Source organism: Stegodyphus dumicola, chromosome 1 (genome assembly GCF_044657685.1).
Source record: "Stegodyphus dumicola isolate Sdum_Otavi_A_Nest chromosome 1, ASM4465768v1".
Classification (NCBI taxonomy): domain Eukaryota; kingdom Metazoa; phylum Arthropoda; class Arachnida; order Araneae; family Eresidae; genus Stegodyphus; species Stegodyphus dumicola.
The window spans coordinates 108,185,895-108,212,330 of record NC_140768.1 but is presented as its reverse complement, the minus strand read 5'-3'; the positions used below and the strand labels follow the sequence as shown (position 1 = coordinate 108,212,330).

General features: G+C 32.9%; 1 protein-coding gene across 1 annotated transcript in view; it reads right to left on the bottom strand.

Annotated features, from left to right (window-relative positions):
• Positions 1-1,553: 1,553 nt before the first annotated feature.
• Positions 1,554-26,436, bottom strand: part of LOC118205002 (prolactin-releasing peptide receptor-like) — a 291,435-nt gene continuing 266,552 nt past the window's right edge. The window contains exon 4 of the mRNA XM_085819065.1: positions 1,554-5,202. Within this exon, the coding sequence (XP_085675191.1) occupies positions 3,470-4,738 (1,269 nt within the window). The 5' untranslated portion in view covers positions 4,739-5,202 and the 3' untranslated portion in view covers positions 1,554-3,469. The remainder of the gene's footprint in view (positions 5,203-26,436) is intronic.

Genomic DNA, 26,436 nt, shown 5'->3' with positions numbered 1-26,436 from the left:
CAAGGAAACTTGTTTAGAATTCTTTAGAATAATGGCTCATTTTTTTGATAAACATGATCTAGTATTTTAGTAGAATTCTGTCAGCTGATTCGATGCGATTATACAAGATTTTATACGAAGGATCTTAAGAAACTCTACACAAATTTTAATAGCATACCTGCAAAAATCTCTATACAATATCTACATATATCTCCATAGAAGATAAATACGCAAATAAGCTGCTACAAAAGCTGTACTTAAGATTTCATAAAGTTCTATAGAAGACCTTTAATTTGGTTTATAGAAAATATGGTCACATTTTAAAGTTTTCTTCTAAACAAATTTAACACTGGATTTTTTTTATAGGTTTATATGTCATTTTAAGGGATGCCATAGACACTTTTCCTAACCTTTATCGTGAAGCACATTGAGACATATAGTTATGAAATGCTGAATATTACATTGTGTTCTTTCAGATTAAGATCAAGGACAAAAGATAATGGATCATCCTTGATGAGCTCTTCCGCTTAGAATGAATTGCTTGTAAATTCTGAGGCAATATTTTTGCTCGAATTTCTTGCACATTTTTGTATTTTGAAGCCGTTGGTTTGATAATGGATTTTAAACTAGACCTTCTTTAATTCAGTTACCAACTGATTTTGAAATCTTCAGGTGCTGAGCAACTCGACGGATAAAAATGCCCAATTTCTCAACCAATTTCAGTTTCAGCATTTCCCCTTTTAAAAAGTTTTGATTGGTATCGAATTATGATACGTGTTCTTGAAACTATTTTACAGCTCGATATCATTGCTATTTACATTTGACAATTTTGTAGTATATAAACATCTATTACAAAATAATTTTCTACCATTTTGCTTTTACATGCATTTACATTATGAAAGCGTACTATTTCGTTTTTAATAAGTGAGGCCATTTTATAAACGATTCTAGAATGAAACTAAACTGCTACTGTTTTCAAAGAAATAAACCGCTGTTAGCATAACAACTTGAAAGAATTTGCATGTTTATAATTACTGTCTTTATATTTAATCAAGATTTTTGTATCATCCTTATCTGGCACGTTCTTAACCAAAGTTACATTGCACTGAAGAATATGGAGCCCCTAATGTTTTTATCACCAGCAATTCATTTATATATTTAGCTTGCAATAAAAACTTTTACATATTTTTCGAGCTCGCAGATATGCAATACTCGCTTGTGCTTACTTCTGAAAATTATTTTTTTTTTGATAAAAAAACTATTTCATCTTTATTTTCAAACGAAAGACTAAGAAGTAATTAAAAAACTAGGATTCTTTATATGCTACACTGGAATTTCAATATTAATCCATAAATTTCTCTCAGATTTTTCAACTAATTTGTTTTCTAACAACTGTTTCATTTTTAACTACATAATTCTTATTATTATTTATATTTAACCTCCTTAGAATTTAATGTACTATTTAATTTTTATAGTCTTCCAGAATATACCTTCGAAGTTCTAAATTTATAGTCTTCACACTGTGATATAATTATATCAAAAAGAATAATAATTACATTGGTTAACAAATAAAAAGTTGTAGCTATTGAATTTTCAAAACAAATTTTTGGCTATTATTTGGTAAAAATGTCATGTATAGGCGTATTGAAGTAAGTTTTTATAACATTAGGATGAAATAATTAAAAAAATAATGAATATCTAAAAAAAGGTGCAAAAATTTATGTTAAGGATAAATATTTATATTTAGCTATTTACGCTTTTTATCAACAAGGTATCATTTAAAGTAATTTTTTAAACTGGGAAATTCCTCAGGTACATTTGAATATTTTAAGTGTAATGTAGTATTTTACAATCTTCTTCTTTCAATTATAAAAATTTCAGAGTTTGTGCAATATTCTTCATCGAAATTCACAGTGAGGTAAATTCGTGATTTCAAGTTCTGTAAATGTTTTTACATTATTTGTCTTCGAATTCCTATGTTTATGAGGATCGGATTACTCATAAGAATTCAGATAAATATGTGTAATAGTAATGAATATTTTCTATTGTCTTTCAGGGTATACTTCAAGATTTCTGTGGACAGTTGCATTTTTATACTTTTCGGCGTTTATTTCTTCCTGCACAGTTCCATACGATTTCACTGAAGATAAAATAACATGTAATAAAATTTATTACATGCTATTATCATCTCAGAAATTTATCACACATTATTTTCATTTCTTCTATGCTCATCTTTTGCGTAGTCATCCTAAAATCTGATGAATTTTAAATACATCGCTCTTACCTCAGCTGAAAATTCAGAAAATATACACTAGCTTATATTAGCCGAAAATACAGCTGAAATTGTGGGAAACGAAAGAAAATTTGACTCATAATGTTTACATACGCAAGTTATATCACACAATTGGCATCTATCAGCGATTTTACCTTCTTCTGCAAACCTGTGATATCAGCGTTTTATTTTCTCACTTATATTAGATTAAATGAATTCCAATGAGCTGTTATATTTTGTCATTTTAAGGAAACAATGTTGACAAGTTCAGGATTTTATTGCATTATTGCACAACGTACTTAATATTCGAGTAAAAGTGTTCTTCCACTTTATACTGTTTGCAACTTCTTAGAACTGGAAAATATCCTTAAAGGCAGTGCACTGCATAATACACTGTGAGTTATTTTGTTACAAATGGTTACAGCAAACAACGTAATTGTCACAGATTTACCTTTGGTACATTAAAACAAACTTGACTATCCAAATTTTTTATCCCGCATTGCAGATGTTCCACACGAGATCCTGTTGAAACGCGATAGTTCCAATCATTTTTTACCCTTAGCTTTCAAGGAAATTATTTCATAATTGATTTCATTTTTCATCAATAGATGGCACCAGTAGCTTGATTTTCTGTCTCTCACTGTTATCGCCTGGGCACAGGTTTCTGTTTCATAATCTGCACTTCTGAAACTGAAGAAGGAGGTTCTACTTTTAATCCTCCGAAACTTAGCTCCGCAAATTTATGAATGTTACTTATTACCTTAGTCCCTCCAATAATACAGTGTGTAGTCAACAGAAGCAAATGATAATGCTCTCCTCACCAGACCTCTAAACTCGCCAGACAGAAGTCCTTGCGGCTTCTTTTTGAGAGGGGAGGATATGTTAAAGATACTATTTTTGTGCCTCGATTGCGATATGACCATGATAAACTTAAACTCCCCATTATCCACTTCGTCGCATGAATTACATCCGATACGCTTCAGCATGTGTGGAATGCACTACAAGTTGGATGTATGTGGCTTGGAAAAATATTTCACTCACAGCATCTGTGATATGTAGCAAGAAACATGGTTAGGCAAAGCTTAATTTGATGTATCAGAAGTAAATTTATTTATCCCAATTACATTGTTTGCTAAAATCATTTGTTTTAACCTACCTGCATCTATAACATTACCAAAAATCACATTTCAGAGACTATACCGCTCTTATACTATACAATTAAATTGTATCCAAGTCATTTGTAGACACATGGAACTTGACAGTTTCAGCTATAAGTGCGTTATTCTTAACAGCTCCGATCCTATCTTTCTGTAATTTTTTCTCTTTATTACCAATGTTTTTTACTGGCAATAAAGTTACGTTTTCGTGACCATTACAAGATTTGTCTGTTTTCCCACTAACTACCTGACAAGCCGTTGCATTAGCAGCGGAAACGTTTGGCTTAAAGCAAGGGAGAACAATCATAAATTCCTTTCGGAAATTCTCATTCAGCCAAGCGTACAAAAAAGGGTTGTAGCAAGTCGAGCTCATAGCTGTAGCATGAGAGAGGAAAAATATAACATTCAAAAATGTCCAGGATGACGCTGGAATGTAGAAGTCTACCACCAGATTATAGATGTTGATGGGCAACCACGAGGTACCGAAGATGACAACCATAGCTATGAGCATTCGGTTGGTGCGGCGTGTTCGCTCTCTTTCCATCTCCTCCTTTTTGGCTGATTTAGCGCCTGGTTTAGTTCTGGCACGGTTCTTCAGCTTGATGCAAACTTTCATGTAGCAAAAAGTAATTATTACGAAGGGGATAACGAACTGCAGGACAGAAGTTGAAAAACCAAAAGCCTTTCTGCTGGACTCGTGAGGCCAAACCTCATCACAGTAAAGACCTTTCTCAGTAGGAACAAGATCCATGAAGATACCATATGGTAAGGTAAGGAGTCCAGCCAGCACCCACACAGATATAATAATCAAGTAGCAGTAAGTGACTTGCAGTCGTGGCTTGAAAGGGTATATGATAACGAAAAATCTGTCAATGGCGATAGACATCAGGGTGAAAGCTGATATATACACGCTCACACCTTGGGCATAGGGTACTAAGTGGCACAAAATTCGGCCAAAAATCCATTCTCTCAAAAACATATACAGAGGTGTAAATGGCACAGCGAAAGTGCAAAGTAAGATGTCTGATAGGGCAAGATTGGTAATGAAAAAGTTTGTAACCGTCTGCATGGATTTGTTCCGGAACACTACGTAGCACACCAAAACATTGCCGCAAATTCCGAGTGAGAATATCATGATGTAAAGAGCGTAGAAAATAGCTCTGAGTCCTGGAAGGCTAGTGAATATGTCCCCATGGTCGTAATACTCATCTTCTTCTAAATGAGAGGAATTGAGACTTAAATTTTGCCACTCCAAAGAGAAATTTTGAGTAAGAACAGCCAAGGCTGCATAATTACTGATGTGGAAACCATTTATTATATGGATAGACATTATTTATTAATATACAGATAATAATGATATATTAGTTTAATTGTATCCAGTGATCATTCTCGTTTACTGCCCGGAATTATGACGATCATTGTTATGGTCTTTTCCTGAAAGAAATTCTTTCGCGTTCATACGCCATTAATTTAATAGAAGCCAGTAATCTTTCCTGTGCACTTTCAGAAAATCTGAAAATCTCCACATTTATATTCCAACAAAAATTTATTCCCGCTCATGTAACATTAATTTAATTCAAGGCAATTTTCTCTCCTGTTACTTTCTGAAAATTCCGAAAACTCCAGTCTTCTGCGGAAAGATGTTCGCTCATATTCATGAATCAATAATTCAGTTCAAGCCAGTTGCCTTTCTCTTTCATTTTCAGGAAATCTGCAAATCTCCAGTCTTCTCCTAAGAGATATTCACTTCTAATGAGTAATATTCACATTAACTCATATTCACATTTCATTCCTCTGAAAAAAAAAAAAAAAATTATGACATACTTAAATTTGCAATAAATACAGAATAGTAACTTTTAACTTTTAATACTTTATTTCTCCTTTCTCATCAGTGTCAGAATGTTATTCTTGCCATGTTTGCTTTTCACATGATTTTACGCAATTCGTTTCAAACAGAAAGCAAAACTCAAAATTGAAAGTTTTTATTTTAGTATTCACATAAATTTCATATTACATAAATCAGTTACACATAAATTTCATGTTTATTATATATAAACCTCAAGATAGTAAATATGTATTATTTATCTGTTCATTAATGTAGGAAAGAAAAAAAATTAAAGAATCCTTTGTCACTAAATGACAATACTGCGTAGCTGGATTGAAGAATTTCTTATTAGAGTTGATAACGAGTTAGTTAAATTCAAAAGCTATAAGATGTCAGTCCTACTTTAAAATGTGTACACCATTTGCATTTTATATGCTTATATCGTTAGAATATTTTAAAATAAAGTGTTAGTTTATTGCATCACTTTAAGAAGAAACGCATCATGTCGTACGATAATGCTATATTGTCATCTTTAATAAGTATAATTAAGAAAATATTTTTGTTGATTTTTTTTCTTCTTACGTAATGCTTACATGCAACAATTTTCCTCGTTTTTTCGACTCCCATGATACCACCCATATCTTACCTGTTTCTTGAGTTTTTTGTTACAGTTCGAATGTAGAAATCTGAGAATACCTGTCCTGAAAATTCCTTCTCGATGTCCCGATGGGGGTGGAAGGGGATCATCACTAGTTCAGAACTCGGGTTCAGAACAACAAACTTAAAAGCATAGTGAATATATGAATATATGTAGCTGCTCAAGAAATGAGCGCTTATTCGTTAAAACATTTAGAAAGCAATTTTATCAATAAGAAATAATGTGCAGTTCTTGAACAGCAATTTTATCAATCAGAAATAATAAGCAGTTCTTGAACTCGAATGTAATGCAAAAACTGTAAATCCTAACATTGTGGAATTGTAATATATTGCAAAATCTGTAAACCGTAATAGTACAATTGCAAATATATAGATCACGGATGTCAAACTCATAGGTACACTTGGGCCAAACAAACAAGGTTTAACTTTAGGCGGGCCGGGAAAAAAAAAAAAAAAAAAAAAAAAAAAAAAAAAAATCAATATTCATAGAAACGTAGATTTATTTCGAATAATACAATAATAAACATATATATATATTTATATAGAAAGGAACAAGAAAAATTTAATGTTTACATCCTGATACTTGACATCTCTTCTCTGCTATTATCTTTCCTATTTCGGGAGAAATTTTGTTTGCAGTGATAACATTCAACGCTGACCCAAGGTGAGCATCATTAATACGGTTTTTAATAGGAGACTTATTACCTTTCATGACTGAAAATAACTGCTCGCACCGATAAGTGCTACCAAACATGGAAATAATTTCATATGCGAATTTTCGAGTATTTTCAAACTTGGCTGGTAAATATTTGTAAAATTCAGGCACGCCCACTTCAATGAATTTTGCTTTCAAATTTGAGTTGCATTGAATCTCGATCACCTCCATTTGCATATGGCTAGGTACTGAGTCAATACCTATTGAGAAAATCGAAGAAAACAAAAAAAAATTGTCTTCGAGGGAACTAAAATCATTAAACCTCGTTTCAAATTCAGTTGTTAAATTTGCAACTTTTTCTGCGTATTTTTGATACGAACAAGTATCATCTAAACTTGATTTGTTCATGCTGCACGTCGGGAAGTGCGTCAAATCTTCATTTTTAAGTTGTTTTTCCCAAAGAACTAGTTGACATTTGAATGCTTTAATTATGTCAAACATGTTCGTAATGATATGATCTTTTCCTTGTAACGATAAATTTAAATCGGTTAAGTGTTTGGTTATATCAAACAAGAAAGATAAATCTTGTATCCATATTGGATAGTAAAACAAACTTACGTCTTGATTTTTCGTTTTTAAAAACTGACATAGTTCTTCTTTCAAATCCCAGAATTGTTTGAGAATCTTAGAACAAGATAACCAATGTACCTCGGTATAGTAGAACAAACCCGAATATTCACTATCTAACTCACTTACAAAAGCAGTGAATTGACGCTGATTTAAACCTCGAGATCTTATAAAATTTAGAACTTTTTTTATATATGACAAAACATTCTCCATATTAATTACTTTCGTGCATACAACTTCTTGATGTATAATACAATGCATATGATGAATGTTTGAACCGTGAATTTCACTAAGTTTTTTTCTTAGTAATGCTACGAAGCCCTTGTTTTTCCCGGTCATTGATGGAGCACCATCTGTAGCTACAGAATTTAATTTTGCCAAAGGTAGATTGTATTTCTGCCACTAATGTCCGTGCTCTCGTCACAGGCAATGGAGAAACTTTCGAAACTAGATGATTTTGTTTTGATCTGATCACTTAAACTCGCGGCTAAATCAGTAACTCTTTCCGCAACTGTATTTCAAGACAATGAAATTGATTGAAAAGCCTTCACATTTCCAGGACAAACAATTTCTCCAGCTTTCATTAGGCATTCCTTGATGAAATCACCGTCAGTAAAGGGCTTCGAATATTTAGCTATGAACTCGGACAAGACATAGCTTGCATGTACCGCCGCTTCACTTTCTTGCAATACTTTACTAAACATGGACTGTTACTTTTTCACTCCTAACTTGAGCTCTTTCAACTTTTCTTCTCTCATGAATCCTTTGTAATTGTTATATTTCGATTTGCGTTGTTCGTAATGACGTTTAATATTATATAACTTTGGTACATTAATAGTATTATTACATATCAAGCAGATTATTTTACCTTTTATTTCACAGCAAAAATATTCTAATTCCCATTTTACTTGGAATATTCTATGTTCGTCAGCGATTTTTCGTTTAATTTTGCTACCACTTGGTTTTGATATAGTCATACTGAATACAAAGGGCTGTAATAAACACGGTTAACGTTAAAAAGTTAACAAAAATTTATTCTTTTCACAAGAGATAAATCAAAATGCTGAAATATTTCTTCAAAAATATTCTAACAATATCACAAAATGTCAAACGTTTAGCAAAAATCAATTCAAAACAGAGAAACTAATTCTATCTCACAGCGAAATCGCTACAAATCAATCACAGCATTAAGTAAACAAACAGTTCGCTAGAACTACAGCTACTACTGAGATGAGTTGTTTATTCTCGGCTTTTATAAGCTTTATAATTAATTTCTCGAATATACTGGAAACATCTATAAATATCTGGATTTTTGTGGATGGCAACAGCAATTACGAGATATTTATTTCTTAGGTATTAAATGCACGCGCTGTTTTATTTTTAACCTTCCAACGCAGCTGTCTTTTCAAAAATCGTCTGCGTTGCTAAGGCGACATGAAGCAAATCTAATTACAATTCTAAAATAAAAAAACTAACTAAATAAATAACTATGAAATCCGTAACAATATGAATTAAGTAATAATTAATAATAAAGCAAAGTGCATGCACCAATATATCGTACAAAACTATGATTGGAAAACTGAGACCATGAGTTCGGCCACATTCGGCTATCGGGGGTTGCGTACAAGTTCTGAGTGCACGTGTCCCCCAAAAGCCGAAGGTAGCTGAACGCAAGCTACTCACACGCATTTGTAATTTAAGTAGTGTGTGTGTCAGCTCGCTGTGAGTAATCTAACAACACTGAATAAATTATCGTTAATTACTTAGCAGTAAACATTTCATTTTTTTTCTTCGTCGATATGTTATTTTATTATTATATATTATTATTTGCCGATATATTGGCCGGGCCGCAAAAATATTTGTTGTGGGCCTCATGCGGCCCGCGGGCCGCGAGTTTGACATCCTTGATATAGATGATACAGATTTCATTACATCATATTTAAATCACAGGCATATTACTTGCGAAATTAATTCTTCCATAATTAAATTCCTGAGAATTCTTTCTGAAAAGGAAGAGGGCAATAACGATATCATTTCAACAGAGTTTTATATTTAACAATTCAGCCAATCATTTAGTTACCATGGCTATCAGGCCAAGTATTCCGAATCACTTTATTTCATTAATCTTTTCCAGAATCGTACTAAAAATGTTTTCAACGTTTGAAATACAATTGTTTGAGGTACTAAGGCAGCAAGAATCAGCGTAACATTTATAAATTTTCAGGACTCGTTTCGAAGGTTCAAACACAGAACATCCGCTGCAAAAGTGAAAATGTCGAAAGATAAGCCTGTGCTCATGCGATAACAATAATGATTTCATTAACATTATTGAACGAGAGATTTAAAAATTTTCATCTGAACGCATCAAAAACACTCTCTTGGTTTGGCAGATCATTAGAATTCTATTTCCCCTCCTTTTTTCCTCCTTGGTTGTTATTCCTTTCATTCCATCAGTTCCATCCTATACAATTATACGAATTTTGTAGAAATTCAACTTTAGGATAATTTTTTACACTATCAATGAAATTCGCAGTTCCATACATAAAGACCCCACCTGGATATGAACTCTTGGAGTATATACAGGATTTCTTGTCAATGTGGTTTTAATTTACATTGCTCAAAATAAAACAGTCGTAAAATTTCACGCTAAGGAATATGAGGAACATGTTAAAAAAACACATAAATTCTCTGTTGCCCAACACTCTTAGTCACAAAACTCATATTTTCCATTTATTTTAATTTTATTTTGCATCAATTTTCATTTAGGATAAATAATGTAATCTCTCACTCAGAACCACTTTGCCAGTTATAAAAATGTGCAAACGAAAAATTAAAACAGTAAAAATATATAAATTTGTATATAAAATGTAAAATATTTTCATTACATACAAATATGTTTTCATTATGTAAAACGTCATAAAGAAGGTCGGTTCGTTGGCATTTTTTATTAAATTATAAGAAGTCCAATACTTTCTTGAAACATTCGATTCGTTTTAGATATAGCACAAAGCAGAGTTGGGTATATAAAGATGCAAGAAATATTTTAGGAGGATGAATTCGTGACAGGTTTCATACAGGTGACAGGTGAGAGCAGGTCCGGACACCCGGACGGCTTACATAGACTAGTCGGGTATCGTCCGGATCCCGCAATTATCTCAAGCTACACTCCGAAAACAATGCAAGGGCAAAGTACATGGCCATACAAGGGCAAAATATAGATTTTTCTGCATGAAAAATTAAACATTTTCCTGCCTACATAGCATGTTAACACATTGCTACACATACTCGCACAATAAACATTTCATAATATGCATTGCGTTGATCATTGCACTGTACTTAAGGCACATTTACAACTCAATGCTACACTTAATACACTATACTTTGCAACATATTACGCTAAACATTATTCTTGACAATGCAACATAGATTCTGAACAATGTAATTGTTTAAATAAGACATAACTGAATTATATAGTACATAACTTCGTTATATAAGACAGGCAGTTAAATAAATAACTTGATACAACAGATAAATAAATTAAGAGCTCTTAAATAAAGAGCAAAATTACACATTGCAAACAAATTACACATTTTGCACACAGAAATCCTCTTTGTTTACTTTGTGCTGTACTTATAATAGACAAAATACAGATTTAAGGACATAGTACAGCCCATATTACTTTTGATTAAATAACATGTTAAAAGTTAACTGTGGCATAAGTTTTGCTGTATTCTTAAAACATACCAAAAATAACTTTGTAATTAAACATTCTACTGGTTAAATTGCATCTTAACATACTGCTATATATAAAACACTCAATACACTAAAATTTTTATAATACATATTACATTGAACACTGCACTCTATTTAGGACAACTTACAAAACTCATTTCTACACTTAATGCACTGTGTGTATTGGCTACATATTACATTGAACATTACTCTTGATTAAATAATATAGGCAGTGGTAGTAACTCTTTGTTATATACAACATAATTCTTAATACAAAAAGATTATAAAAAAACACTGTTAGAAATACACATTGAGGTAAAAAAATTACAGATTAAATTAATTGCAGTTAAATAATTACATGTGCTAGATACATTAAATACCGTATTTACCATGCACTATACATTTCATAATATGCACGTTAACACACTAATATATATAAATCACTCAATGCACTAAAATTTACAGAATGCAATAATATTTACATACATATAACTACAATAATAATTACTACTATAATATTTACATTCTGTGCTCTTGAATACATTAAGTTGTAGTACTACAAATATAATTATTACGCTTCCTGCGGCTCAAAGCATAGCTCTGCATGCTACGAGCACTTACACATTTTACCAAGGTACTATACACAGTGTGCTGTACAATACATTATTCACAATACGCTGCACAATATTCTATTTATAAAATGCACATGCTTACAATATTGCACCCGTGCATTAATATGCTCATTAAAAATATACATAATTAAACTATTTACATTTGGATAATATTAAATCATATTTACATTTGGTTTTCGTGTTCTCAGCCTAATGTTACTCTGCGTACTGACTCAAGATGGGCTTCTTGCAGAGGCCACTGGAAACCAGTGTGCTTTGAATCTCTGTGAAATTTAAGTCTGTTATTGTGGGCTGCATAATTCTAGTCCTAGTGCTTCAGGTTTGTTCATAATGCTTTTGAGCTTCTTGAGATAGGCTGGCTGTTTAATGAAGAAGCGTTTATAAGCAATGTCAGTATCAGGAAGTCTCATGTGCCATTCTTCCGTAAAAGGGCAAGACGTAACGTAATGATCAGGTGTACCCACTTCATTACAGACACAATGATCAGTTGTTGATATTCCCCTTTGATAGAAATATTGGGGAAATGGTTCGTGGCCTGTAATGAAACGGGAAAGAAAAGGGGCTGAGATGAGTCGATCTTGGGAAACTCTATGGACAAAGTTATGGGTTCTACGGCCTTGCGATATAGAATTCCATTCCTCTTGCTATTGTTGCGCGATTTAATGCGACAGACTCGCTTCAGACAAGATTTGGGAAGCGGGATCTGGACATCTTGCGCACCGATATTCTTTGCAGCTTCCTTTGCAAGAGTGTTTGCATCCTCATTGCCCCTGTGGCCCACGTGCGCTTTAATCCATAAAATCTGGATGTTGCAGTCATGCGAATTTTCTTTGAGCAAGCATTTCTTTGAGCAGACAGGTTTCATACAATTAATCAGGGTAAGATGCATTGCAGGTGAGACGCAAGATCATTGTTTCATATTTTCTGACACGAGTTTCATATTTTTATCTGGCGATGAAAATAGGAGGCAACAGAATACATATTTCCTTTGCGAAGGCAAACGTTAGAAAAGAGTAAATTGAAATTTTGAAAGCGATTTCCAGATTGAAATTTTGCAAGCGAATGCAAGGCTCTTACTTGTAGTTTACTCTTTAGAGTGTTATTACAGAATCATGCTATTGGCTATTAATGATGTCAGCCTGTATGGGATTGGACAGGGGTCTGGCATCTGATATACTGCCACCATGTTTACATATTTTTCAAAAATGTCAAGGTTAGCTATACAGCAGTTAAAAATGGTTTCATTAGCCTAAATGTTTCTGCAAAAAGGTCGCCAGTTAATAAGAGCTGGCAAATAGCTCGGCTTTAGAATTTTGGCCGTCTTATGTGATCAGTAAATTTGGTGCCCCTGATCAATTACACGCGCTAATAATTAAAAGAAAAAATATTTTAATTTATTTGTAGTTTGTGACGCAACTTATATGGGTGTGCTCGGAGTTGGCCCTCCTCGCGAAATTTTAGATGACAAAAAATTAGGCGTGGTATGTGATAACATTAGAGGGAAACTTAAAAGGAGAATTTCCTAATAAAGAATGGGGTTAAGAGGTATAAAATTAAAATAAGAATTTTATTTTATACATGTATGATAAAAGGAAGAAAAAATATGAAAATGATTGGTAGAGGAAAAAAAAAAGATGTAGGGGAAAAATAGAAGGAAATAAAAAATAGCAATATTAGAATCCAAAATTTGTTTTATGTAATGTCTTGATAAAGATAGAGTTACATTTATTTTGCTCATGACATAGTAATCTTAAGTAAGACATAGTTTGGTCTTGATCAAGAAGTAGTTATAGTTTCTTAATCAAGATATAATTAAATTATTATGGTCACGACATAATTAAAATATTGAAGGCATAATTATACCCACTAAGTACAAGACGTTTAACATCTCGCTCTACAACATGCTAACTAGCTTTCAGTAATAAATTTTGTTACACTATGTTTGTAAGTAAAAAATTATAGTTATTTAAAAGCTGTGAAAAAAATTGCTAAATAATTATAATACATTAACATACATAAATAAATTTAAACTTTAAAATAAATTAAGAAGAAAGAAAAAAATCTGAAGAGATTCAGATTTTAACGTCTCATCAGAAGCTTTGCTAAGGTTTTTAACGATTTTACTGAGAATCGCAGGTTAACAATCTACTCTTGAACTAACTCTTACTAAGATAATTTTTATCTTATTGTAGCTTTATTGCTAAACATAGAGATTTATTATTCAACACATAATTCAAGAGCAAAATCATAAACCATTTTAAAACATCATATATTTAGAATTCCCATTAGAGTGTTAGGGGTTGCCATACATTTTTTAAAATTTGGTACATTATTTCTTTGAAAATTAGCTTCTCGAACGACCAGCCATCTGAAAGAGTACCACGAAAAGAAAAAATAGATTATACAATGATTTTAATGAGTCCATATAGTAAAAATACGTAATAATTTTTATTAGATGTCTTGCGATTTCAAAGCATCTTTACTGAAATCGATCAGAATAAAAAGTGAAAGAAATATTTTAAAGAACTAAGTTAACTGCTTTTCACTCTTTAGTTTGCTATTTAGTAACAGAAAGATTAAATTTGAAAGAGGCTTTCCCGAATAGCAACACGCTGGTGCTTGGGGCAGTGACAACACATTGCTTTCAAACAGCCGAACTTGCGGATTAAAACTGAAAGATATACCTTACATTCTTTCCAATAGCAACACTCTGGTGCACTGGACATAAAAATGTTCTACTCCAAACAGTCTTGTCTTTTCTCGCTTTGAAACCGCCGAATTTGTTAAACAAAAATTCTTTAAATTTATACAAAATGTGAAATAAATCAAAAACAAGTTCGAAATTCAAAATTCAGATTTCGAGGAGTCCATGTTCGCGTGGAGGACTACGTGTATTAAAATTCGGTAACTCTAGATGCCGTCGTTTTCTCACAGTGCGAGGAAGATACATGCATACGAATATACGAGTAGATTCTTCATTATTAGCCCCAAAGGGAATATTATCCTCGAAATAGGATTTTGCGTTGGTTCACTATGAGCGGCATATCACTTTTCAAGTTATTATACCACCAAATATTATCGCCTTGTATTATTTTTAAAGAAATTAAATAATGAAGCATCTGCATGTATGTATGCATGTTCCTCGCATTGTGAAAAAAATTACGGTTCTTAGAGCCATCTAATTTTGAACGTAGCCTTCCGCCCGAAAATGTGCTCTTGGAAGCCAGAAGTTTGAAATTCGAATTCATTTTATTATTTATTTCATATTTTGTAAAAATTTAATGAACATTTTATTAACAAACTCAACGAATTTAAAGCAATCAGTGCAACAGTGTTCGAAGTAAAATATTTCTTATCTTCAGAGCATGAGACTCTTGCCATTTGGAAAGATGTAAGATTCTTTTGAATTTTATATAAACATGGCTGTATGAAAGCAATAAGTTGCCGCGGCTGGAAATAAACTTTTTATCTTTTACGCGCCAGCGTGCTGCCATTCAGTAAATCCTAAGTTCCTTTCAAATTTAATCTGGAAGGTTTCTGAGTAATAAATTGAGCGGTAAACACAGTTTTTAAGAACTTTTTTTTCTACTTTTTAATGGGATTGAATTAAATAAAAATGTATTAAAATCATGAGATGTCTAATTAGAAATATTCAATATTTTTCTGAAATTAGCTGGACTCATTAAATTCATTACATAGTTTTTCTTTTTATACGATAACTATTTTAGACGACTGGTTCACGCGAGTGGCTAGTTTTTGAAGAAATAATATAGCGAATATAAAAGAAAATTGTATGGCAACCGTTAACACTCTATCAGGAATTCTAAAGATACGCTGTTTTTAAATATTTTGTGATTTTACTGTTGAATTGAATTTTATGTGGCGTAAATGCGAAGAACGTGATCTCTACATATAATAAAAGAAAGAGTCTGTCTGTGGGTGTATGTGTGTCTTTCGTTCGCGCTGCGCGTAAGCTAATAGACCCACGACTACGAAATTTGGTACATAGGTGCATCTAGACAAGAGCCAGTGCACCTCGAAGCGATTTTTTCGAAATTCGAATTCGAATTTTTTTATTTTATGTTTTGTGACAAAATCGCGTCACTTTGAGACATAATGGGCTATAGGAAAGCGAGATTTTACTCTACACACTCCATTTTCACATCGTCATGAAACGTAGGCACTTAGCTATTTTACGAACTTAAAATAAATTTCGTGTTTCAATAAATCGATTAAATACGAATTTACTTAACAAAGGGAGCTTAACACCTTTTCAACGGGATTTTTTCTAAAAAAGTTTATTTTTAAAAATGTACAGCTTATTTTTCTTTGATTTTTGGACACGTTAAACTTTCATCTTTGCGACTGCTTTTACAAAAAGAATTTTAGAAAAATGATAATATTTTGTATTTATAAAAAATGTTTTAAATGAAGCTTCCGAGTACACTTCTCACATCTCACATCTTTAAAAATGTGATTTTGGCAACAATTTTCCTGTCTTATTGTTGTTGATAGATTTTTGATGAAATCGTATCATTTTGAATAGTTTCATTCTTTTAGAAATATGGGTTTGGACACAATTTTTTATCGTATTTCTTATGTCACTGTTTTTAAGAGATTGGCATATTTCATTGTCATTTTTATATATGTATAATACATTTTTAGTGATTTTTTTTTTTTGATAAAGTTGTTCTGCAGTGTTCAGATCTCCCACAGAGGGCGTTGTAGCACCCCTCAAATGTATTTATTTAAAATGTCGAGCAATTCTGAAGGAGCATACTTCACTTTTTTCTGGAGCCACCAGTGAGGACCCGGAGTCGGTCTTGGAAGCTGCGGATTCTAGTGGTTTAGTTGCAAGCTTTGTTTGCGAATTTGTGGAATTTTGAAGGAAGTGAAGGTAGGCGTTGTTTTGATGTTTTGTTTGAAATTTGAATTGTTGTAAAATGTCGGAATTACCTAAGTTGAGAAAGGAGCGTAGCGCGGTTAGGTCTACGTTAACTAAGCTCATTAACAAAGTTGAAGCTTTTATTAAGGAAGATTCTACCGAGATAGATGTTACGAATAAGGTAGATACTTTAAAGGAATTTTGAGCCCAAATAATAGATAAGGAAACTAATTTAAAACGGTTAAACGATGAAGTGAAAAATCTTTGTAATTGTGATGATATAGAAGAGGAAATTACTGTGTCAGAGGAATATTCAGAAAAAATTATCCTCTGGAAACAAAAGATAACTAATGTAATTGATAGATTAATGAAAGATGAAATGAATATTAGTAACGTAGCCTTTTCTATTCCCCCAACTGCTCAAGGTACACTAGAAAACCAAACCTTTAGAGAAACCAAAACAGTTAAACTTCCTAAATTGATAATCAGTAAATATTATGGTGATCCGTCTTCTTGGTTAGAATTTTACAACCAGTTTGAAAGCGCTATTCATAATAACAGTAATCTTACAAAGATAGATAAATTTAATTATTTAAGGTCATATTTAGGGGGTACGGCATCTAATTGTATAAGTGGTTTCGCGTTAACAGAAGAAAATTATGATGCTGCTTTGGATATATTAAAAGGTAGATTTGGTAATAAAAATACTCTTATACAGACACATTTGAATGAGTTACTTAAAATTCCTATTATTAGAAGTATAAATGATTTAGCTGGATTGAGAAGGTTGTTTGACAAAGCTGATACTCAAATTAGAAGTTTAGAGTCGTTAGGAGTTGAAACAAAATCTTTCAGCACTTTATTGATTCCCATTTTGTTAGAAAGAATTCCAAAGGAACTTGTTTTAGAATTCAACAGAGCACATCCAGATAGTGATTGGAATTTTAAGGATTTATTTACCTTTTTAGACAAAGAAATACGGTCTAGGGAAAGAACGTATTTATTTAGTAGAAAAACTGAAAATTATAATAATTTTGGTAATGAATATAAAAGTAATTCTAGTAAATTTGAAAATAAAAAGCTTAATACTAATAGGAATATATCAACTGCTAGTTATACTACAAATGTTAAAAGAAATTGCATATTTTGTAATAGCATGAATTTTGCGAATTTGAAAGTGTCGCGGAAAGGAAAAATAGATTACGAAGAGGTAATAGATGTTTTCGCTGTTTTTCAAAATTCCATTTAGCGCGATTCTGTAAAAATAAACTCGACCCATGCAAGAACTGTAACAGCTTAGCTCACCACTCCTTGCTATGCGAAAAACGTAATAAATTATAACAAAATCTGAAGTCGAAGTTGGAAAGGAGAATTCAAACGCGGTGACTCAGTGCAGCTCCTCTCAGCGGGGGGTCAAATGGCAGTGCTTTACTGCAAACTTGTACTGTCTTGGCTTGTTCGGAAGGAAACTTTAAACTATGTCGGGTGTTAATGGATAATGGGAGTGAAAGCTCTTGGATAACAAAATCTTCGGCAGATGCCCTCAGCCTTAAAACTATTCGAAGGGAAAAATTGTCAGTTTATGCTTTTGGGTCTACGAAAGCCATTAAAACTTACAGTGTAGTAAAATTAACATTGAGAAATAGGAACGATCCTAAGAAATATATTGAGATAGAAGCATTAGTTACTGAAATGATTACTGCCGCACCCATTGCCTTTCCCAATATAAATATTCAAAATATTTTTGAGCAAAAGGGTTTAAATTTAGCTGAGGCATGCACGGATTCAGATGAAGGTATTCACATTTAAATAGGAGCAGATTATTTTTGGACGTCATTAAAGAGTCGAAAGTAGAAAAAATAACCAAAACGCTAAACTGCATACAAACTATTTTTGGCCTTACACTCCAGGGCATACAAAATAATTCTGAGGATAAAATTTGGAGAAACATAGTATCAACAAAATTTTGCGCTGGCACTGATATGCAGATGCTATGGAATTTAGAATCGTTAGGAATTACAGATTCTAATCAGTTATCAATTGCAGATGAGAATTTGATAAAACAATTTGAAGATAATTTGAGGTTTGTAGATGGAAGATACGAAACTTGTTCGTTATGGGGAATAAAGCCAACGGATTTAAAAAATAACTTTTGTCTTGCTAGAAAAAAAGACTTGAGGACTTATTTCGAAAATAATGAATGGTTGGCGAATGAATACAAGGACATAATTAAAGATCAACAAAGTAAAGGAATAATTGAAGAATGTTCTAGGGATGCGAAGGAATATTTCATGCCACATAGAGCAGTTGTGAGAACCGATAAGGATACTACTAAAGTTCGCGTGGTTTTCAATTGCAGTTCGAAAGCGAAACTAAATCTCTCTTTGAATGATTATTTAGAGACTGGGCCGAATTTGAATCCCAGCGTACTGGATGTTATTTTAAATTTTAGGAAATTCAAAATTGCATTTTGTGCTGATATAGAGAAAGCATTTTTGATGATGGGAATTTCAGAAGAGGATAGGAAATTTTTAAAATTCTTGTGGTTATCAGAAAATGCAAATGAAGACTACAAAATAATGCGTATGACACGTTTGCCGTTTGGTTGTAAGTCATCGCCATTTATTTTAAGTGTCACAATAAAAAAGCACTTAAAGCAGTACAGGAATAATAAATCCGAATGTGTTGAAATGTTGAACTCTTCACTGTATGTAGATGATTTATATTTTGGGGGAAATAGTGTTGAAGAGGCATTTAAGCTGTCTTCTGAAGCTGTGTCGATTTTAAAGGATGCAAGTATGATTTTGCGAAAATTAAAAACTAATTCTGAGAAACTGAGGTCATTGTGGATGCAGAATTGACTTAGCGATGATACTTGTACTTCTGATTGTCAGTTGAAGGTTTTAGGCTTGAACTGGAACCCAGTAAATGATAAATTTTCTGTATATATAGCAAGATTAATGGATAGTTTAAAGAGTTCGATGAGCACAAAGCGTTATGTCTTGCATGTTGCAGCAATGATCTTTGATCCAATTGGTTTTGCAGCTCCATTTGTAGTTAGGATTAAGTGTTTGCTACAGGAAATTTGGGAACGTGGTATTGGTTGGGGTGAGAAATTGCCAGATAATCTTAAAATCAAGTGGACTAGCTGGTGTTCTGAGGTTAAATATATGAAGGATATTTCAGGATTCAGATATTTCAAGAAATTTATTTTAGTGTTGTGATAACTTAAATTCAAAAATCGAAATACACGTATTTTGTGATGCGTCTCCTATCGCTTATGGTGCTGTAGCGTATTGTCGTTACTTAAATGATAAGGGTGACATTTCCGTGTCGTTTGTCGTGTCGAAATGCAGAGTAGCTCCTTTGAAGAAATTGACGTTGCCACGATGGAACTAATGGCAGCAGTCATAGGAGCTAGAATAGGAAAGTATCTGGGAGAGGTTTTTAAGGATGTTATTGATAAATTTGTGTATTGGACTAATTCCTTAATTGCCTTGTTTTGGATAAAGGGTTCTGCGAAACAATGGAAACAGTTTGTCGGTAATAGAGTGGTTGAAGTGCAGGAAAAATCAGATCCCAGGTCTTGGAATCATTGCAGTGGAAAGGAAAATCCTGCTGATTTAGTTAGTAGGGATGTGCCAGCTCAATGTTTGTTGGAAGGTGATCGTTGGTGGTGTGGTCCATATTGGCTAAAAAGAAAAGAAAATTTTTTCCCTAAGCAGCCACTGAAGGATATCCCACTGGAAGTAGTAGAAACTGAGAGAAAAGGATGCGTTGTGCATACTACTGGTGATTAAGAATTTTGTTATTGATGAACTGCTTCATAAATATTCTTCTTGGACAAAACTTTTACGAGTTATAGCTTGGTGTCTCAGATTTATTGCCAATGGGAAACGATCATCAATAACAAGGACAAAATCAAATTTTCTCCAGACTGGAGAGTTAGCCGTAGCACATTCTTGGGTAATCAAGTCTGTGCAAATGCAAGAATTTAGTGAAGAAATCGATCATTTGAAAAAGAGAAAACTGGTGAGTTCTCGCAGTAAACTCAATATGTTGAATCCATTCTTAGGTGATGAGGGTATTCTAAGAGTGGGAGGACGACTAAGAAATGCTAGCATCGCGCAGAATGCAAAATATTCAGTCATTCTGCCTAAATTACACTATATTACAGAACTGATAATACGATATTATTACTATAAATATCTTCACGGAGGAGCACAAATGCTCCATTCAGAAATCAAGCAGAGATATTGGATTATTAATGCACAAGCAACCATTCGCAAGATCATTCGTAAATGTGTAACATGCTGTCGACACAGAAGTGAGCTGTCATATCAAGCAATGGGCGATCTTCCAGCATCCAGAGTGAATACCGCAAGAGCTTTTTCGAAATGTGGTGTGGATTTTTCGAGTCCTTTCCAAGTTAAACCGAAGAGAGGGCGCGGTGTTCGGACAGTGAAGATCTACGTTTGTGTTTTCGTATGTTTTAGTACTAAGGCAGTGCATTTAGAACAAGTTGGAGACATGACGACAGATTCCTTCATAGCAGCTCTAAAACGATTCATTGCCAGACGTGGAAGACCGGAGGAAATGTATAGTGATTGCGGCACTAATTTTATAGGTGCCAACAGACAACTGAAATCATATCGTTCGAACCAAAGGGTGGCTAGATACTTAACAGAGGAAGAAATTAAGTGGAATTTCAATCCGCCTTCTGCGCCGCACTTTGGTGGACTGTGGAAAGCCGCAGTAAAGGCTGTGAAATACCATATGAGAAGAGCAATTGGTTCTCAAGTTCCAACTTTTGAAGAATTTGCTACTTATCTAGCAGAAGTCGAGGCATGTCTGAACTCAAGATCATTAGTAGCGATTTCAAGTGATCCAGATGATTTTTTCGTGATTACACCGGGTCATTTTTTAATAGGAACATCATTAAAGGCTATTCCGGAACCAAATGTGTGCGACGAGACTCTAACACTTCGCAATCGTTGGAAACTAGTTCAGCAAATGTCGCAGTCCTTCTGGAGGAAATGGTCTAAGGACTATTTGACTCAACTGCAAGTTCGCACAAAATGGCATCGTGCTTCAGCAAATATTAAAGTAAATGACTTAGTAATCATTAAAGAACATAACGCACCTTCCTTAAAATGGAAACTGGGACGTATCACCGAAATTTACCCAGGTAAGGATTATAGAGTTCGTGTTGTAAAAGTAAAAACTGCTGATGGTGAATTCAAGAGACCCATTCACAAACTGTGTGTGTTACCAATGGACAGTTAAGTATCGTGAAAAATTTTGAACTTTAACTTGATATTCATCTATATTCATTTGAATTCTCTAAGTTTTAATGTTATTGTACATATTTATGTTATTAATTTTGTGTAATTCATTGTTTAGTTTTATATATGTTTAGGCTTAGTTACTCATTTATAAGCAAGAACTATTTAATCTAGAAATTATATGTTTACTAAGAATAACGTTAAGTAATAATTTCATGTAAGAGGTAATTTGATGTCCTGAACGGTCATCCGTGGGGAGTATGTTGAGATCTCCCATAGAGAGCATTGTAGCACCCCTCAACTGTGTGAGAAAAGTTTCGATTTGAGCGAGAGTTGGCGTGGGTTTTGAGAATGTAGTGTGAAGAGCTGTGTAACGCGTATTTGCTATGTAACTGTACTATGTAATATAATGTAATTAAATGTATTTATTTAAAATGTGGAGCAATTCTGAAGGAGCATACTTCACATGCAGAGTAAAATTCTGCGCGGAATTTTATGTTTTTTGAGTTGCTTTCATGTTATGTTTTGCTTATTTCACTGTTTGTAAAATATTGAAAAGTTTTGCATGATTTTTTTTCTTCAACGGAAAGTTGGTTAATTTTTTATTAGGATAATTCATATTTGTATTAACGGATATATATCTTATTTCATTGCAATTTTTTTCTCTTGAAAATATAAGATAAAATATCATTAATTATACTTTGCTTCTCAGAATATTTTGTTTTTTGTATTCTTTTATGTTATTTATTGCTCATTTCACTGTTTTTAAGATATTGAAAACTTTTGAGTGATTTTTTTGGGAAGTTCTTAACCTCCTTTATACCATTTGAGTTCTTAAGATTTTGCAAAGGGAAGTTGGTTAATTTATTTATTAGGATAATTAATATTTGTATTAAGGGATACTGCTTATTTCATTGTAATTTTGTTATACGTAATAACTTTTTTTTATGAAGTTGTTCTGCAGAGTAAAATTCTACGCAGTTTTTAAGTTTAACGTTTGGTTAACCCTTCAGCCATTTTTCCGGTACATTTAAAAGCCAGACGAAGGCTGGCAGCGAAGCTGCTAGTATTTAATAAATAGAGTTAACACACAAAACGTTAATAATAGAAAAGCCCCCAAAAAAGATTTGTTAGCCATTTTACTTAGAAATCTGAGTATTGGTAATTGAGAAAAGGCTGAAAAAATATATTACGTTGTAAAGTTATGCTGCACCACAGCTCTTGAAAACTGTGTGATTTCGTTGTTCAACTGCATGTGCTATGACTGCGAAGAAAACGATACTTAGTAATAAAAATAAAAAGACAAAAAAAAAAAAAAAAAAAAAAAGTGTTAACAGGAATGGGTGTAAGAGTAGACTGGTAGCCTACAGATTCAGCAAGAGCGTTAGAAAATTTAACATTTCGTTTTGGGCCACCGTTAAAATCTGAAACCTTTCAGATTTTTTTTAAATACTTTTTTTTTATTTAATTATACATGGCTATATCATTTGGTGACAATAACTTGAACAGTAATACGGACAAAATGTGAGATTCGAGACTAATAATATCTTTGGAGCTAATAAATAGCGAATTTATGCAAATACGAAGAGAGGGGAAAAAACTTCTAAGCAGTGAATAAATCAAATTAATGCCAGCTGTACCAGCCGGTGACAAGTCTAATATTCTATATAATCTGAATACTCTAAAGTGAGAACTGTATTCTCACTTTAATATTCTGTAGTTCATAAGCTGAAAATTTTCTTATCATATTTCGTTTGGAAATTCATTTAATTTTTGATAAATAAGTAGCATAGAAACCAGACTATAAACATTCCTTCTTACTCACAAGAGAATGCAGTTTAATATCATCTAATTAGCTCAGCATACCAGAGATAATTGATTAGATTCTTTTCCACAAAGTGGATGAGACGGTAATTAACCGAAGAACTAATCCGCCTAAAACAACTAGTCTCTTCCAAGCAGGTAAGGGAATTTATCTCAGTAAAATAACTTAGGGCCTGGATTCAAGCATAAATTAGATAATCTGTTTCCCTCAACGGCTTTAACTACGTTATTTTATCGTGCATTCTTTACAGTAAATCCATTCAGATGCGTGAGGCATTTTCGAGGATAATACGTGACTGAAATCCATGAAGCGATCAGTCTCAAAGGATAACGGGAAATCTTAAGTTAATCGATATGATAAAACCGCCACATTATTTTAGATTTTTACAATAACACCTGGGAATCTTTAAATTACAATAACTGGCTTGTGGCAGACGAAACTTTAAATTAAAAATATAGTTAATCTTTCTCTATGTGTTGTTTTCATGATTTCAGTGTATTATGTGTTGTGTAAAATAAAAGCTTATGGAATTTAAAGCCATGGACTTTTTTAAATGAAAAAATTGGATTAAAGAGAAGAACTCAAAGAATTCTTATTGATTTTATTACAAACCTCAATGAGTTAAATTAAAGAGGTAGGACGAAAACTACAATTGAATTCTTTACCGATTTAATAATCAGGGGTGTGCAGCCTGTGCCGCTGTACAGCCCCAAGAGCGTAGGGGGACATATTTCTCATCATATATTTGAAAATACACGCTTCCGTTACAACAAACCGTGTTTATTGTGGTGTCGACGACCACAGTAAAAAAAAAAAAAGCTAACCGAAAACACAACGAGCGGCTGAACCTGCTGTGGTAACTCTCCGCGCAATTCTTGAGTAGAAATATTAATTCATTTTGTTTTGGTTATTAGTTTCTGATACACATTCAGATATTTAACATGCTACGATATTTAACATCCTACAGGTGCGATAGGTCAAGAATGTACACTGCGCAAAAAAAAAAAAAAAAAAAAAAAAAAAAAAAAAAAGGAACACTTCTCTATATCTCCTGTTTTACTGGGCCGGTTGACGAAATTCAAATTGCATTTTTCATGTTTCGAAAGCGCAACTTAGGGTATATATTAGATTTATATATAGCGTTGTTCTAATACAGGTATTTTGACACAAAATCGGACTTTTACTGAAAACAACATACCAATTTTTTTCCATATTTCGATTCTACGACTCAAATTATGCCTAAATATTAAATTTTGTAATTTTTGGTGTAAACTTTATGGAAAAATTAAAAACTTTTTCTTGGCGCACATTTTTCAGTTTGCGCCAAGAATTGGCCACTTGGCGAACATCTTAATTTATATGTTATGTTATGTAGAAGTGAGGGGGCTACCTAATATTTACCCTAATATCTTAATTTATAGCAATCTATTTTCATTTCCTTTTTTTTCATTGAACTCGAGCATAAAAAAAATCTTCGTTCATACTTTCTGATAATTTTAACAAAGTGCGTAAACCACCTTTGACGTTATTATCGCTTATAATATGTATGCCAAATTTCAAAACGCACCAGTATGTAAATTTACGTATAACTTAGGAAATTTTGAATACAAAACTCTAATTTTTTGCAGGTACGCTTAGAAATACATCTACTTTAAGATGACGATAAAAATTTCATAGGTTATAAATCAAAATCTTTTTCGAAAAATTTATAAAAAATATTTAAAGAAACAAATTTAAAAATTAATCATAAAAAAATGTGCGAATTATATTTGAATTACACCTAAATTTCGAATTCTGGAAGGAGAAATCAAGTAAGTTTAATAAAAAAGAGATATTAATAAATATATATCAAATTCAATTAACAGTGGGCCCACCAGCGGCCGAGCGGTGAACACTGGAAGTTCGGTCCGAGGTTCGAATCCCGCGAACGGGTTGGCTGCACGGGAGTTTTCGTGGTCTTTCCCATGTGTAACGTGTACTCGAGCCAGTTTCCCTTAGAAAGTCCTCCACGAAGGCATCCCTTCCCTTAGGCAGATAGCCCTGGTGTGCTTTGCCATAATTAAATAAACCAAACCAATTAACAGTGAGAAACTAAAATTTTGAGAGTTAATTTTTTAAAAACTTCTCGTGCGATTTTTACAAAACTTGGCAGTTTGGCATAATTTGAGTCGTAAAATCGATATATGGAAAACAACTGGCATGTGATTTTAGAAAAAGGCCGATTTTTGTGTCAAAATACTTATATTAGAACAATACTCTATATAAATCTAATACATATCCTAAGTCGCACTTTCGAGAGAGGAAAAACACAAGTTAAATTTCGTCAATCAGCTCAGCAGAACGAGAGAATTATAACTGTCCCATTCTTACTGTTGGTAATTTACTGTTGGTAATATGGGTTAAGGATATGGGTTGAACAGATCAACTGAAAATGTAAAGATCTTGCAAAACTTTTTGACGCAGAGCCGAGCTTTGAAAAATCGATGAATACACGGTATACAAAAGTCGTGATGAACCTGTTTTAATACGAACACTTGAACAGTTTAAAACAGACTCTTCAGTCACAGCCACCCATATGTGCGAATTGAGCAGCTTAATCAGCATGCGAATATTTCTTTTTAGTCCTCCACCCGAGGGCACCTGGATGCCCGAAGTTTGAATTTCGAGTTTCATATTTTCTATTTTGTAAAACTTGAATGGTTTATTGTGGTTAACTGAATAACGATTAGCTACTGAAGATTTGCTTATTTTTTCAACTGTTTCAAAATTCCACCATCTTATCTGTTTTAAATTTCATTACTGTTTTTCTCCATAGAAAGGACTACGTTTATTTTATCTTTGTTCCGCTCGGTAGTTTTCATGTAAACCTACTACTGTCTTTCAGAAAATATTGTAAGGTTTCAAA